Source organism: Rousettus aegyptiacus, unplaced genomic scaffold (assembly GCF_014176215.1).
Source record: "Rousettus aegyptiacus isolate mRouAeg1 unplaced genomic scaffold, mRouAeg1.p scaffold_m13_p_2, whole genome shotgun sequence".
Classification (NCBI taxonomy): domain Eukaryota; kingdom Metazoa; phylum Chordata; class Mammalia; order Chiroptera; family Pteropodidae; genus Rousettus; species Rousettus aegyptiacus.
The window spans coordinates 177,022,774-177,038,367 of NW_023416295.1; the positions used below are offsets into that span (position 1 = coordinate 177,022,774).

General features: G+C 64.4%; 1 protein-coding gene across 3 annotated transcripts; it reads right to left on the reverse strand.

Moving 5' to 3' along the window:
• Window positions 1–431: 431 nt before the first annotated feature.
• On the reverse strand, window positions 432–14,898 carry MLC1 (modulator of VRAC current 1). 3 transcript variants are annotated; one of them, XM_016125361.2, is made up of 12 exons: window positions 14,795–14,898; window positions 14,238–14,421; window positions 12,913–13,002; window positions 11,701–11,754; window positions 11,243–11,344; window positions 7,519–7,617; window positions 7,114–7,185; window positions 5,796–5,912; window positions 4,697–4,753; window positions 4,158–4,280; window positions 2,007–2,159; window positions 432–596 (listed from the first exon to the last, which is right to left on the reverse strand). In XM_016125361.2, exons 2-12 carry the CDS (start codon window positions 14,415–14,417, stop codon window positions 522–524), a joined length of 1,122 nt encoding a protein of 373 aa, XP_015980847.2. In that variant the 5' UTR covers window positions 14,418–14,421; window positions 14,795–14,898; the 3' UTR covers window positions 432–521. The 3 variants fall into 3 exon arrangements, with proteins under 3 accessions (XP_015980847.2, XP_015980848.2, XP_015980849.2); XM_016125362.2 differs by having other exon boundaries at window positions 14,238–14,500; window positions 14,795–14,897; XM_016125363.2 differs by lacking the exon at window positions 14,795–14,898 and adding an exon at window positions 14,591–14,784 and having other exon boundaries at window positions 14,238–14,500.
• Between the last annotated feature and the right edge of the window lie 696 nt (window positions 14,899–15,594).

The following is a 15,594-nucleotide window of genomic DNA, read 5'->3' on the forward strand; positions in this document are numbered from 1 at the left end:
GCGACGGCCGGGTACAGGTAACTGGGAGTGGGGTTCGGGCCATCGTGTGGGCGATGCTGTGGGTGTGGACCCGGGGGTCTGGCGACAGGACAGAGCACTCAGCTCGCTCTCTGGTCACAGAAATGAGGCTCGGCCGGGGGTCCAAAGAGACACCCCCAACCGCGTGACAGCCACGCCAGGCTGAGCCGTGAGCGTGCTGGCCACACATAGCGGGACGGGGACGCCGGGCAGGGTGCGGGAGGCAGCCGGGCACAGGGTGGACAGGGTGCCCGCCCGCACTTCAGGGCCTGGCCTCCAGCCCAGCACCAGCGCCGACCTGCCTGGCTGGTGAGCACGAAGCAGTCAGCGTCTGCCCATTTCCAAACTGAACCACCACGAGAGGTGGGCGCGCCACCCTGTGCCTGGCCGCGCGGGCTAATGGGGGTGGGGTGGGCTGGGGAGGGGGCGAAGCAGCAGTCCGAAGGCCGGGCGTCTGCAGTCCAGGCCGGGCAGGCCCTGAGCCCCGGAGGCCCGTTCCGCGGTCACTGGGCCATCTGCACCACGACGGCTCTCCAGGCTTTCTCCTTGTCGAATTCTGGCAGGGGACTTCGGGCCACCTGCAACGAGACAGGCAGAGCATTCTTCCTCCCGTCACCCGGACAAGGCTGAGTGCTCCCCACAGGCTGCACCCGCTGGGAAGAGAGCCCCTGGGCCCTGCCCCACCCCCCTCTCGGCTCCATGCCGTGTCCCCTGCGGGAGCAGAGCCTGGGCTGGCAGTGAGCTCTCCCTGAGGCCCACGAGCTCGCTGGCTCTGGGGTGGGGACACTGGCCCGGCAGCCTGGGAGAAGGGGGCTGGGGGGCACAGCACCGGCTTGTCAGGCCTTTGCCTGCTGGTTCTCTGGGGCCGCGGGCCAGCGCCTGGCAGGGCCAGCGTCTGCATACAGCAGGTGCTTGATAAGCGCTCGCTGGCCAGAATGACACACAGCGCAGTGCAGGACCGAGCCGGGCCTCTGGGTTCCTCCTCGGGGTGGGGGACGACACCCCACAGAGGAGGGGTCTGGATCTGGCCCGGGACCGTGGAAGCTCGGCAGGGGCCTGACTCTGGGGAAGGGGGGTGCTCGTGGGGGCAGCTGCTCCGTGACAGGCGGAACTGGCAGGTGTGGACCTGGGCGGGGCTCTTTCAGCTGACACAGAACCAGGTCCACTGCACGTGCAGCCCGGGGACACAGCTGTCCCCCCAGAAGCTGACCACACCCAGGGAGCAACCACATGGAAACAGTGGGTCCCAGGCATGTGACAGAGAAACCGTGCTGGGACGCGGCGGTGGGGGAGGTCAGGAGGCTGAGGACGGCCACCGGCAGGTCAGACTCAGTCTGGCGGGGTCACGTGCTGGGCGTGGCCGGGACGTGGGGGGATGTGCAGAGCACAGGATATGAGACTCTGAGGAGCCCAAGCGGTGGCTGGGCAGGACAGGTGTCCCCTCCGCCCCAGGAAGCCCTGGAGGGCTGTGCACAGGGCATCGAGCACCTGACGACCAGCGGGCAGCTTTGCCCAGTGAACACACCACTGGTGGACAGTTCACGGGGAAGAGACGCTGACCCCCAGCCCCTCGGTTGCAGGGGGAAGCAAGGCAGGACCTCTCTCAGTCCAGGCAGCCCTGAGCCTGGCGGGAGGGCGGGCGTGACCACCCTATCTGCGGGGAGCCGAGAGGCGCGGAGGGGCACCCCTGTGGCCCCCCCCCCCTGGACCCTTGAGAAGTCCTCGTCTATGCCCGTGAGAGCGAAACCGGGAGCACCTGGTCCTCGGTGTTTTTCCACGGACTGGTTTGTTTTTGCTGAGTCGGCTCTATAAATTATTACACTTTTTACTTCTTTAAGATTTTTCTGGGACATTTAAAAAAAGACAAAGTGACAAAACAGGTCTTGAAAGAAGTCAGGCAGGACAAGTGTCGCTTTGCACAGGACCCTGAGGCGGGGGGCGCCCCACCAGGACAGGGCGGTCACCAGCTCAGCCCGGAGGCCGCTCACCTCCCCCGCCGGGCGCTCCTGCAGGCCGGCCAGCGCTGCGCCCCAGGACGCGCCCACCTTGAAGCCCACGCACTGGATGACGGTGCCCGTGTGCAGACTCGCCTGCAGCAGCAGCTCCAGCAGCAGCAGCAGCAGGAGCACGTCGTAGGATTGCTGGTGGCAGAAACAAGGGTGCTGAGCAGCCGGGCCACGGCCCGGCCTCCCCGACCCCGCCGCCCCCAGCGAGGGGCGCCCGCCTGCCAAGGACATGGTACGGCCAGCTTCCCTGTGCCCGCGGCCCCCAGGACACGCAGCTCACGAGCAGCACAGCGCGGAGCAGCTTCAGGCCGCCGGGTCTGGCCCGGCGCCCCTGGTGCACACTCATCGCCACACTCGTTGCGGGGACCGTGACCTCCCTGCTTAACGACTGAGCTCGAGGAAGTCCGTGCTGCGCTAGGCCGTGTTCCGAGTGTAACACACAGGCATGCAGGCGCCTGCATGGCCCTAGGAAGGGGGGACAGCGACGGCCCTAGGAAGGGGGGACAGCGACGGCCCTAGGAAGGGGGGACAGTGACGGCCCTAGGAAGGGCGGACAGCGAGAGTGAGCACCAGCGCTGCGGCCGCGGTCAGAGGACCGGGATGCGGGGGGCCGCGGCGTCTCCTAGCGCGCCCTGGTGTGCTCAGGTATGAAACCACATCAAGGTTTCACATGTTCACAAATACACACTGTTGAAAACGGAAAGCAGCATCAGCCCCTAATGTCGAGCACAAACAGGAGCGGTCAAAGCTGACGCAGCCAGCGAGACCCGCCCAGCCGGAGGAGGGGCGCGGGGCAGGATGAGGGGGGCCGGGGCAGGACGAGGGGGCGGGGCACAGTAGGGGGCCGGGGCAGGACAAGGGGCCGCAGCGTCCAGCTCCGGCAAGGAGGCTGCCAGGCTCCATTGGCCACAGCGGGTCCGGAGTGTCGGAGGACACCAGGGGCAGCACTCTATGAATGATGACACCACCAGGCCTCGGGGTGCTCAAAAAGTGCACCCCCTCGCACACACAGGAGGCCAGCGTGGCGGCCCCAGCATCTCCTCTGCTCCACCCTGCGATGTTGGATGTGCCGGGCGGGGGGCGGCCATCGCTGCTAACCCACAGGTGGAGGTGGCCGAACAGGTGACACAGACGCCGGGGTCACTTCCTCCCTGGGAGGGGGCATGAGCGCCTCGCTCAGGGTCAGGCTGGCGGCCACTGCCGAGCCGGGCAGAACCACGACCCCACACGCTCGCTCACACGGACCCGCAGCAAACAGGTCCACAGGCGGGACCGGGTCCCGGACAGTTGGCCCAGACTCTGAAGGGCCGGTGCACCAGGGCCGGGTGGGGACTGTCCTGTGGTTTACGGTCAGAGCAAGTGCGTCCCTGGGTGGGCGGGGCCAGCCCCACAGCACATTCTTGAGAGCGATTCATGAGACGTGCATGTCAGCTGGCCAGCAGGGACGTCACTGGGCCGCGTTAGCCCTCAGGGGTGACAACGGGGCTGTGGGTGTGTGGGTGTCCTTGCCTGCAGAAATGCCAGTGCTTAGGGGTGAGGGGTCACATGGCCGAACGTCCACACTGGCTTTCGGACCCTGCCGCGCGCCGACGTGCGCAGTGCGCGCTCCGCCCCGCCGTGGGCGCGCGAGCACGCGCATCAGCCAGGCACAGACCGCAGCGGCCTTTCACGTCATCACCGCGACCGGGGTTTCTCGGGACAGACATCAGGGGCAGACCCACTGACCCCGGAAACAACGCAGGGACCAGGGCGGAGGTTTCGGGAGACGCCAGCACCCCGGTGGCCGCTGCGTCTGCCCTCAGCCCTCCTCGACGTGCCCACCAACCTAGGACAAGGTCCCGCGGGGCCCCGGGCGGATGGGCGAGTCCCAGCTGTGACGGAGGCGCAGGCGGCCGCGAAAGCCCACGACAGCGGCGAGGAGCGCTATCTGGGTGGGCTGCCGGGCTGCAGCGACCTGGGAGGCCAGCCCAGGGGCGGGAAGCAGCAGCAGCCTGAGCGGACGGGGCAGGGGACAGGCGGGCGCTGGAGAACGTGTGAGACGCCCGAGCCCCGTCCGCACGCGCCACGCGGCCAGACCCCGCGCCAGCCGCACAGCAGCGCCGAGCTCCGCGCCCTCAGCGAAGGGACACGTACCTGGAGGGCCGGCGGGTAGGCTTCAAACGCCTCCATGAGTCTCGTCACGCTGAACGTCAGGTACCCCACGGCTGTGAACAGCAGTGGGGACGTGAGGCTGCAGATGGCGATCAGCGCCTCCACCTGGGGGGACAGGCGGCCGATGGTGGTGGCCCAGGCCCGGCCGCACACCGCCAGCGTCCGTGACTGCGGGCGCGGGCGCCGCGTGTTCCCCGTGCACCGTGAGCCGCGAGAGCTTCCCCCGCCCCCACGCGGCCCTGCGCTCCCGTGGCACCGATGAACGCCTGGCCCTCTCCCCGCTGCCCGGTCGCCGCCATTCCTCCTGATTGGCACCCCAAACGTTCCTGCTTGTGCGTGTGCACAGACAGTGCAGCCCTGGGACTGTCACACGTCCCTCCTCACGCTGCCCCGCCCAGCAGCCCTGCAGCCCGGTTTCCGGTGTGCTAGCAGCCTCCTCACGTGGCAGTATGGAAGGGACGAGCCAGGCCCTGGCGCCACTCGGTGGGCCCTTGGTACCTTGGGAACCCGGTGTCACCTACCAGACACTTGCTGGGACACTCTGCTGTCACGTGACTGGCGATGGCACTTGGAAAACACTAAAAGGAAAAAGGAAGATTTCAGAGATGACATTCCGAGATGTCGTTCCGAGATGTCGGCTTCTAAACATGTGCCCTCCCATCTGGTGGCAGCCAGCACTGTCACCAGGAGAGCCAGGGCCCGAGCTCGCAGGGCTGGGTCAGGCGGCAGGGGACACGGGCGCCTCCCCGAGCTGCACGTGCTCTCTGTTCCTCAAACGCAGCTCAGCACCATTTTTAAATCTGCAGAGAAGCGGCAGGAACCGCACGGGAATGAGGGAACCTGTCACCCGCAGCGGGCACCTCGTCGTCACTCTGCTCTGACAGCCTGGGTGCCCCCCGGGGACGCGGCAGGGCCCGGCAGCCTCAGCCCAGGTAGAGGCCCTCCCAGTTGTCCCAGCAACGCATTTCCAGCTGCCCTTTGTTCCTTGTTCAGGATCCGATCAGTGACAGCTGTCTGGGAGACCGCGGCAGACCTGCGGCCTCTGTCGCCTCGAGGCCCCAGCGTCTCTGTGGTGTGTACCAGCTGGCTACTCCAGGCCTCCACCTGGGCCGTCGGCTGTTTCTTCGTGGTCAGACTCAGGACACACTGTGCCTCGCAGGACATGGGGCGCCCCAGCCACCATGCTGGCTGTGACCACCTTCACCGTGTACTGAGCACTCACCGCCTGTGAGGTGTTGTGCTAAGTCATGACATAATAATGTAAATGTATTTCAGAAAATATACATTATGTTATAAAAAAACATAAATGTTATAAGACTATAAAAAATAAAAATAAGAACTTTTCAGGAGAAGACAACTCAAAAACCATGAAATAACAGCAGCAGCCGTTAAAGCAGGTGACAAACTGGCTGGGTCAGCCCTCGGCTCCCCAGGTCTCTCTGGCTGCAGGGCTGGCGAAGCGCCGGGTGCCCACAGTCCCACTCTCCTCCCCCCGCCTGAATGCCACCAAGCCTGAGCTCAGAGACCAGCCACGTGAGGCTGACAAGTGGCCCAGGGCTGCGGCTGGCAACCATGCGGCCTGGCCAGCCACGACGGTGAGGGCCACTGGGACATACTCACGGCCACTAAGATCCAAAAGAAAGTCACTGAGAAATGCGGGCTGGAGAGGGCGTCATCCAGGTTCAGAGCGATGACCCCACCCAGAACGGCAGAGACGCCCGCAATCACCTCGACGACCTGCGGGGCATGGGCGGCAGAGGCAGCGTCACCCGGGGAACAGGGACGGGCTCCCCAGGGTACCCAGAACCGTGTGCCTCTGAGGTTGCAGGCGGGGTGGGGAGGGTGGGAGGAGGGTGGGAAGAGGCTGGCGGAGGAGCGGTGCACCATGTTGAAATGCTGAGGACGACCTCCAGAAGAGAGTAGGGAACCTGTGAGTTCCAAAAGTAGCAGGAAAAGGGAGGAAGACGCTGGGAGGCAGGCGGGAAAGGCGTCACCGGAAAACAGAGAATGGCAAAGATACCGTAGGTGAGCCTGGAGCGAATGGCTCAGCTGACAGGCCAGGGAGAGAACGGCAGACCAGACAAAAACTAAAATGCAGAGACGTCCCGACACATAAGGACAAGAGAAGCTGAACGTAGGAAGGGACTCGCAGGGAAACGTGCACCAAAGGTAATCGGTGAACTTTACACAGGCAGTGTGGCTCTCAAGGCCGACACCATCGCTACGGACAGAGTTGTCATGTGGTGATGGATAAAACGAAATTCACCAAGAAGCAGTTCTAAACTTGCATGTAACTAAAAACACAGGCTCTAAAAATCTGCAGCAAAAATCTATAGAATTACAGAGAGAAGATGATGCCAACTCAGAGTGGGAGGTTCACAGTAATAAAAGTAGACTAAAAAAAAAAAAAAAGACTTAAAATTCAGGTAAAAAGAGAGGGTGCCTGTATAATTTATCCTTCAAACCAGGACACTTCTGAGAGTGAGAGGGGATGCGCTTTGAAATTGCTCATGGACGGCAGGTGTAAGTCAGGGCGGTGTGTGTTACCTCATACAGAGCTACTCATCATCTGCACCTAACCCAGGTCTCTGTCCAGCCCCGGTCTGTACCCAACTCAGGTCTATATCCAGCCTGTGTCTACCTATAACCCAGGTTTGTATCTGACCTACATCATATCTAACCTATATCAACCGTAGATATCAATATCCACCTGTAGAAAACTCTGCCCCTAGAAGTGGAAGAATACCGGTGCCTCTAAGTCAGGTGCTTTACCACCAGCAGCGCTACTCGGAGTCGCGTGGGGAACACACTGAAATACACGCCCAGCCAGGGCGGCCGCATCCTACTCACCTGGGAAAACAAGTGTGATGGTTCGAGCCACCTGGACTGTCCCCTCCCCCAAGTAAGTTGAATAAGGAGAACATGGGAGTTTTCTTACCGAATAGGACTTCAGGACCCGAGCAGGAAACGTCACTTCATACAAAATGTGGCTGCTGTCAGAGGTGGAACCCTGAAAGAGACCGCATGGGGACTTCAAGGGGCACACCCGGCAGGCCACCTAGCCGTCGGCACAGACGGCCACGCGGCGACGTCAGAACCGTGAGCAGCGGGAAGTGGCTAGCGATCTCGGGGCTCGATGGCAGAGGGCAGGTTTACACACAGGGCGGCGCTTTCAGCACACTGGGTCTCTGGGGAGTGCCCTCACGACGGACCAGATGCGGCTGCACCTCGTCTGTGTCCCCGCGAGACCCTGCAGACCTGGGGCAAGTGTCCTGGGGTGGGGGTGCCCTGCAGGGGGCAGTGTGACCCCGCCCCGGGCCACGCCTGCGCAGAGCGGACCCACCTTCTGCCTGCAGGACGCCTCGCTGGACCGCGCGGACACGATCACCGTGGCTGCCGAGAAGAGCTCGAGCAGGAGGAGCAGGATCAGGTTGAAGTTTATCTGCGGAGGGGACTGCGTGTCCGTAAGGCCGCCTTCTGCGCCTTTACCCTGCAGACGGGTCACCGCGGACGCATCACCACGGACAGGACCCGCGGACGGGTCACCACGGACAGGCCTTACGGACAGGTCACCATGGACAGGTCACCGTGGACGCAGCGGGCCATGCGGACAGGTCACCGCGGACGCATCACCACGGACAGGACCCGTGAACGGGCCCCGCAGACGGGTCACTGCAGATGGGTCATCGCGGACGGGTCACCGTGAACAGGTCACCGCGGACCAGTCACCATGGGCCTGGATGCCTGCCACAGCTCTGGGCAACGTCCTCAGCCCACAGCAGGCACGCCTCACTCACCTGCCTGGCATCCAGGTGGACCTGACCTGGGCCTCGGACTGTGGTCACAAGACCCCGCCCCCGCCCCCGCCCGCATTCGCACCGACCCTGCGCGTAACTGCGAACACCGCGGGCACGGGGCGTCGGCAGCGTCCACGCCCGACTGCCGGGCGGCCGCGTGAGTCCACGCCCGCGTGAACGTTCACGGAGCTGGAATGGGAAAGGTCCGTTTAACTGCAGACAGCCGGCCTGGAGCCCGCCCTCAACCCCCACGGGCGGCGCCACCAGGAGGCGCCTGCGCCCCGGCCGCGGCTGTCCGCGCGCTGTCCCGGCTCCCGCCTCGTGTCCCCTCCAGCGCCTGCGGCCACTGTCCCTGGTCCCCTCTGCCCCCCGTGCCCCCTGCAGCCTCCCGTGTGGCATGCCCCGTCCTCTTGGGGGTCTTAAAATATTTCAGAGAACTGTTTTTAAACCGATAGCATCTCCACACCAGCAATAATCAATCTGAAAATATAATTAAAAAATAAGACACCGTTCATACTCCCAGCGGAATCGGTAACTGAGAATGCCCAAAACACTGACACCCTCATGAAGGACAGAGACGGGGACTTGAATCACGAGACAGGCTGTGCCCTCGGATGGGGCCGAGACGCAGCACCGGCGTCAACGCTCCCAGAGGCTTCGTACGAACGCAACGCACCGTGACGGAGTCGCGCTGCGCTTTGAAAAGCTCGGTAAGCTTATTCCTGAATACACGTGAAATGAGAGCGGGCAGCTCCGAGGAAGGGCGAGAGCGGCCGGCCGGCCTCCGCGGGGTCGAGGGGCCGCCACACGGCCACCGCAGCAGCGCGCACCACCCGCCACGGTGGGCCGCCCGCAGCCTGCGTCTGTGCCGCTCTAACGCACCCGGCAAAAGCGAGAGCTGCCCCCTCGGCTACGGGTGAGCCAAGGGTGTGAACCGGCCTTGGGCGGGAAGAGCCGGCGAGGACGGGCTCAGAGCATCCGCGACCAGGAGCTGCGACCAGGGCCATCTGAGTGGAAGCCGGCAGCGAGCCGGCAGCGCTGGGCGCGGAAAGGCGGGCTGAGCTGGGAGGCCGAACCCCGGGGGCGTGTGACCCCGCTCCTTCCTGTGTCCAGGTCGGCACTGCTCGTGGGAGTGGAGGGTTGGCGGTGACCTGTGCAGATCCGTCCCCCGAGAATGTCGGGGAGCCGCGGTCCCCGCCGCGGGCCTGGGTGGGTCCTCCGCCTGCTGGGGCAGGGCGGGGAGCAGGCAGCTCTACCGCCGAGCACCGCGTGGGGCAAGAAGAGTCAAGCAACCCGGGTGGACAGATGGACATTGGACGGCCGCCCGGGGCGCCTGCGAGCGCCTGGCTCGCAGGAGCGCGAGGGCCGCCTTCCCGAATGTCGCGTCCCACTCCGTGCTTTTCCGTTTCGCCCTGTGTGACCTCAAACAAGACGCTGTTTTAGATCGCTGCTTCCCACACGGTCCCAGGTCCGAGCTTCTCCCACGTGGTGCAGGCGCCAGAGCCGAGTCCTCTGCGTAGCAAACGGCACCTTTGGCGCCAGTGGCTCAGCCTGCCGTGTTAACGTGGATGTGGGGACAGTGGCCGGGCGTGGCCGACACCGCTGGCCCACCGGCCACTCTTAGGAAGGCTGCTCAGCACGTGGCCCAGGCACCTCTCACGATCCTTTACCCTCTGTGAATCTGGGGGCGCGGTCCCAGGTAACGGCACGGGCCTACCGCTTTCGCTTGGGGCGGTAGGCCCGTGCCGTTATGAATGACAGTTCTGCTGACCCACAGCCCGTCCTCAGGGCTTGACTGTGGGGGCGTACACGCGAGTCACAGTGTACTTGCCCCTTTAGAACGGACCTGCAAACCCCAGGCTGCTTTCTGAGGGCCTGCAGCAGGCGTGATGGTGGCCCGATGGCAGGTACCTGAGGGTGGAAACGGCCTCCCCCTGTGGCTTCAGCTGACCTCCTCTGAGGACTCACAAGGCTGCATGTCGCCCCAGCTTCCTGCTGGCACTGGGGCTTCTCCTCGTGAGGGCCCTGCCGTCCCCTGGCACTCCTGGCTCTTTTCGGGCTGAGTGGGAGCCCTGGGACCAGGCCTCCATCCCGGGAGAATTCAGCGTACGTGGCTTGTGTCTCTCCTGACTGTGCCCAGCCACGTGAGCTCGATTCAGGTCTGGATTTTCGTGGCGGGGGGAGGTACGAAGGCAGGGCTCCAAGGCCAGTGTCACAGGGCCGCTGTGCCCTGAGTCCCGGGCCCTAGTCCACAAGTGTCAGGCCGCTCTGGCCAACCTGACCTCGAGGTGACTCTGCATCTTCTCGAGACGGCTGCACAGCAGCTCCTGGTTGTGGGGCGAGTCCCCCACCTGTTCTTCATGAGGCTCCACTGTCTGGCCCCAGGCAGCGCCTCACCCTGCTGGGCCTGGCAGGTGCACTCACCCCAGCCCCACCCCTTCCGCCCCACCCTCCCGGGCGAAGACGTGTACCCTGCCCAGCAAGTCTCCGTGGTCTTTCTCCAGAATAGTCCTACACTCCGTCTGTCACCTTTGCCCTAGAAACTTTATATTTTATTTCCATAAAACAGAATCTGTATTTAAATATATTTCCGCATTTTTCTGTGGCTGGCATACACAACGTGATTTTCACGTTCAGCAGCCTCGGTAATGAGTCTAAGGCAGGAAACCGCCTCTCCTGCAGACCATGGTGGCGGGGGTTGGGGAAGGGTCCCCCCAGCACCCATGCATGCGTGCTCAGGCTCCGAGGCTCCTGCACCTGGCTCAGCCTTCCTCGGGGCCGGGGCACCCTTTCCCTGGTCTCAATAAAGGTGGGTCAGCGCCGCACCCAAAGCAGAGGCTTGTGGGGGGAGGTAGCTTCAATCAGTCCTCAGTTTTATGAGATTATCTCTTTTGAAAATGTGAGAGTGACCAGGCTTTTCCGTTTCTCTCAGAGGCGCATGTAAAGCGACGGTGCACCCCCCCGCCGACGGCATCACCGATTTGGTGACACATGCCATCATGTTCCCGCTAATGTTCAGGGGAACTTGTGAAAGAGGCATTAAAAATACTAGCAACAAATCCGTGCACCAGAATCAATGAACGAGTTAAATAGAGACACTTCGGCAAAGAACCTCGGTCAGATTCAAGAGCCACGACACACACGTAGGCGTTTCCAACACACGGGCGGCTCGGCGCGGCCAGCCACGCACCCGCAGGGCAGACGCGCGGGAGGACGCGCCCACGGGCGCGCGGGCGAGCGTGCGGGACGCGCAGCGCGCCGGGGACTCACGTCTATCGCCGACGGGTTCAGGACCAGTTTGCAGCCGAACCAGATTAAGCAGGTCGTGGTGACAGCAAAGGTGGAAACGAACAGCATCTGGAAGTTGGGGATCTGCAGAACAAGACGGGAGGGTTTCGTTCTTCGCGCGGCTGGAGAAGTAAAGGTGACAGTTACCAAATTCCAGGCCATTAGTTGAGAACCCTAACGCCTGGGACACGCGAGAACTCGCGGTGGGCTCGGGGGGTGGGAGGCCGTGGGGAGCCACGCCGGGGCCCGGGCTGCTGAGGGCGCGGAGGCGCGTCCGCCATGCACATGTGTGCACATGCTCTCGCACACGTGCACACGCTCGCACGCACTGGCACGCCTGTGCCCGTCGGCCCCACCCAGGGCCCGGGGTCTGTCGCCTCCGCAGCCCGGGGGACGGGTGGCTGTCCCCATGGCACAGACTGCGCGAAGGCGGGCCTCACCGCGTTGACGTTTCTCCTGGAAACGGCGAAGCTCACAACCGCCGAGGGGACGCACTGAAAAGAAGCCAGAGCTCGGTGAGTGGTGGCGTCGCCCGCGCCTTCTTGCTGGGGACAACCGTGCCCCGAAGAGCTTCGGCTTCCAGACTGCCCAGGACAGGCTGGCCAACGAGTGTTGCCGGCCAGCGGGATACAGGCTCCCAGGTCCGTCAGAGTCATTTATTCTAGAAAAGGCTTTAACTCTTCTGTTGAGACGGGAAAGGCCTCCGGCAGCGAATGCCGCTGTGGCTGCCGCACCCCGAGCCGGGATGCGGCACGAGGCCAGGCTCCGGCCCCCCTTCCGGAGGACCAGGGAGGGGAGATGCACACGCGGGAAGGAAGAGGAGGGCTCGGGCCCCCGCCCCAGCCCCGCGGCGGCTCGTCAGGGCCCCACTGCAACTCCCGCGGGAGCGGAGGACAACGGAATTGGGACCGACGTGGGGCTCGAGGCTGTGGAGACGGGGACGGGGGTAGCGGGGCAGGCCGCGAAGCCACATCGGGTGTCGCTCTCGGGGGAAGGGACCCCCGCAGGACCCGAGATGGTGGAGGCAGAGCCCACGAGACGCGCAGCGGTGGTTGGGTGGGGGCCACCGAGTGTGGGGGGTGGCCCTTGGGACCCCACGACCCCTCTCCAGCCAACCCCTCTGAAGACAAGGGGCACTGCTCAGGAATTTCTGGAGCACGCAGCCGGGGACAGCATTGCCCTGGAGCCATCTGAGTCAGCGGCCATGTCACTGTGGCCCCAACAAGGGCCGCTCCAATGTGAGGACAACCACCCGGAAGGTTCTGGCGGTCCGGATGTTTCGAGGTTTGTTACAAGGCAGCAGAGGGTGGGGCGGGGTCACAGGGAGAGGGGGGCGAAGTGGGCGTGAGAGGCCCCCACAAGACCCAGGACGTGCCCCGTGTGTCCAGAGCAGGGCACTGAGCTCTGGGAGCGGCGGGGTGCAGCCCCCAACTCACGGAGAGCCCCACGGCCGCCGGAAGCAGCTGCGAGTCGGAAACCAAAGGGCCGCTTCCAGCCCGGGAGTCCGCGGGGAGACCCGGACTCGCTTCCTGGGGCGTTTTCCGCAGCAATAAACCCTGCGTGAAGCTTAAGCCACATGAGAGAGTTTGAACAGGAGTACGGCTCAGGGCACAGAGCCCCAGGGCGCAGCGCGAACCGAGGATGGTGCTTACCGAGCCCGCTGCGCAGCGCAAGTAGTCCATCTCCGCGGGGAACACGTTTCCCAGGTACAGCGAGAACCCCGAGGTCACGAGCAGGCAGGTCTGCAACGCAGCAGCGTGTTGGGGCGACAGCGCGCGGGGCTGGCGCTGCACAGGGGCCACGAGCGGCCTCTCCTCTGCGCCCCCGCAGCCGCATCCGCGCCTGGTCCTCCCGCACCCCCGACCCCCACAATCCCCACCCCCACCCCCTCTGCCCCGACCTGACTCCGCCCCGAGGGACGGCCACGCCCACCCTTGTCTGACTACAGCTTAGACAGCTTTGGGGGAGAAAAGGAGGGGCCCATAAGATGAAAAGCGAGAAACTGCGCCTCTCCTCGTAGACGCCCTCGCCCCGCAGAGCGCTTGGGGGCCTCAGGCAGGAGGCCCAGCAGACAGCCCGGGCCGGTCGGTGTGACAGGTCCTGGGACCCAGGGCCTGGCGGGCCTTGCCGGCACCACTGTGACGGGAGTGCGGGGCCCCGGGGCCTGGGGACAGAGGGGGTCGTGGCCCACACCCCGGTGAGGAGGGACAGCAGGGCGGGCTCCGGGAGCTGCCCAGGGCACAGAGGAAGCTGTGCCCGGTGCTGGTGGCGGTTCTGGCCTCGGTGGGCCGGGGCTGGCAGGAATACTGGGGTGCTGCCTGGGGGGCCGGGGGCTGGAATCCTGGTTCTCAGCCGGGGCGGCACCGAGCCTGGGGTTCCCTGGGGTTCCCGGTAACCGTGTACACCGAAGTTGGATGACCCCTTTGGTTGTCAGCTGCCTATCCAAGCATGTCTGAGGGTGTGCCCCAGGACCCCAGGCGAGTCCCTCAAATGTTTGCTCCCCCAGGCCTGACCCCCAGCTCCCTGCTGCGCCCCTCGGCCCCTCAGCCTGCTCTGGCTCCATGGCCTTGGCCTCTGGCCTTGGGTCGGCGCCCGCTGTTCACTCTGCCAGAGGCTCCCAGAGCACAATCCCACCTCCCCACCTCTGCAAGGCATCCCCAGTTCCCCCAGGAGTTGAGGGGCACGGAGGCTGCCCTGCCACAATGAGTGACCCTGCAGATGGCCAGCATGGGCCCTGGGCTGTGCCAACCCTGAGGGACACCGAGCAGCCAGAGCCCAGAGGCCAGCAGGGCTGGCACCACAGGTCATGGTGAATGGGGAGAGTGTCCCAGAGGACACAGCAAGGCGGCTCGTCGGCCCCAGGGCCCTCCAGGGCAGAGCCGACCACGGCCGCTCGGTCCACGCCTCCTGGCAGCGACACCAGCCGGCGGGCACCTCGGGGGGACGGCGCCTCCACGGTCCCGGGGTGGCTACTCACCCCCGTCAGCATGGAGAAGACCCAGGTCTTGTGACTGAAGCATGGTGGCAGCCGGGAAGACAGCGGCAGGTCGCCAGGCTTGGCGTCCGGGGAGAAGCCGCCCACGTCCGGGCCCCCTCGCTCCAGGGCGGGCATCCGGCCATAGCCGAGCTCCTCCCTGCACTGCTCCTCCCGGGCCATGGCGCTGGGGACAGACACGGGCGTTAGGGCCGCCGCGCGGCCGGGCCCGGAGCTGGGCGCCACCTCCACTGCCACCTCTTTGTCTGCAAAAAATTACGGTTTACTTCTGATCACTCTGAAAAAAGGTGCTAGTTGAACTAAGTTGTGTTCAATAAAAGAAATATCATTCTTACCGAAGTTCTGTAAATTCGAAGAAAATAAGCCCTTAATTGGACGGGGGAATAAAGTCACTTTCCCAGTAGAACAGGCCCTACCCGCGTTCAGGGCGGGCGCCAGGCTTCAGGGGCTGAGCCGGGGCGCCCCAGTCCGTTTCGACTACTCAAAGCCCGATAAATCGCTCGAGGTGGAGACTGAACAAAAGATGGCAAAATACACACCCACGTAAGGTCCACCGACCGCGCTTCCCTCCGGTGGCTTCTGGTGGCCGCAGCGCCGGTCTCTGCGCGAGGGGCCGGCTGCTGCCGAGTCATCCTGCTTTGGGCTTCCCGCAAGAACTATTCACAGAGGAACAAAAGCCCAGAAAATCTGCACTTAAGCCAGGAGAAGGGGGACCGTGGCCTGAATTTCAATGAGGTGGAGCCAGGGATCCCGGAGAGTTCGAGGGTGTGTAACCGCTGGCCTGGAGAGTCACTCGTCCAGTCGTCACTGTGCCGGGGGACGAAGGGGTCGCCTCTGTCCCGCTCACGGCCGAGGTGTGCCTGAGAGCGGACCCCACCGAGTAGAGAATGGCCAGGGGAGGGCCGCGTGCTCCGTCTTGGAAACACAGAAACTTTTGTTCAAAGACCTTATTCTACCTCCTTTTGAGCAGCCGTGTTCCCCTCCCCCCTCGCCCCAGCGACCACACGAGGAGACCCCGTCACAATGGCGCGCACACGTGTGCACGCTCAGCCAGGCTGGCGCGGCCCCTGAGCAGCTTGGGACTCTGGCCACCGGTCCTGTGGGCAGCCCGAGTTCCCGCCGCGCCCTTTGCCTCTGCTCCCTAAGCAGAGAGAAAGGATAGGCTGCACTTCACCCAGGGACACCACACCCCGCCAGTCACGGCCACAGGTGCTTTGTGCACACAGCAACTGCGAAACGGCTCCAGCTAAAGCGTCCTAGGAAACTGCTCCTCAAACACACCCCACGCAGAGCCTGAGCAGGGACAGCAGCCTCGAATGGGGGGACGGTCTGCGGTCCT

What these genes read in the sequence shown, in the direction of transcription:
- MLC1 (XM_016125361.2), bottom strand. Translation starts at nt 14,417, where the DNA reads ATGGCCCGGGAGGAGCAGTGCAGGGAGGAGCTCGGCTATGGCCGGATG. An exon ending in GGGTCCTGAAGTCCTATTCG is followed by an intron (nt 5,913 to 7,113) that starts GTAAGAAAACTC and finishes CATGCCCCGCAG; the next exon opens with GTCGTCGAGGTGATTGCGGG. An exon ending in CCTACCCGCCGGCCCTCCAG is followed by an intron (nt 2,160 to 4,157) that starts GTACGTGTCCCT and finishes TTCTGCCACCAG; the next exon opens with CAATCCTACGACGTGCTCCT.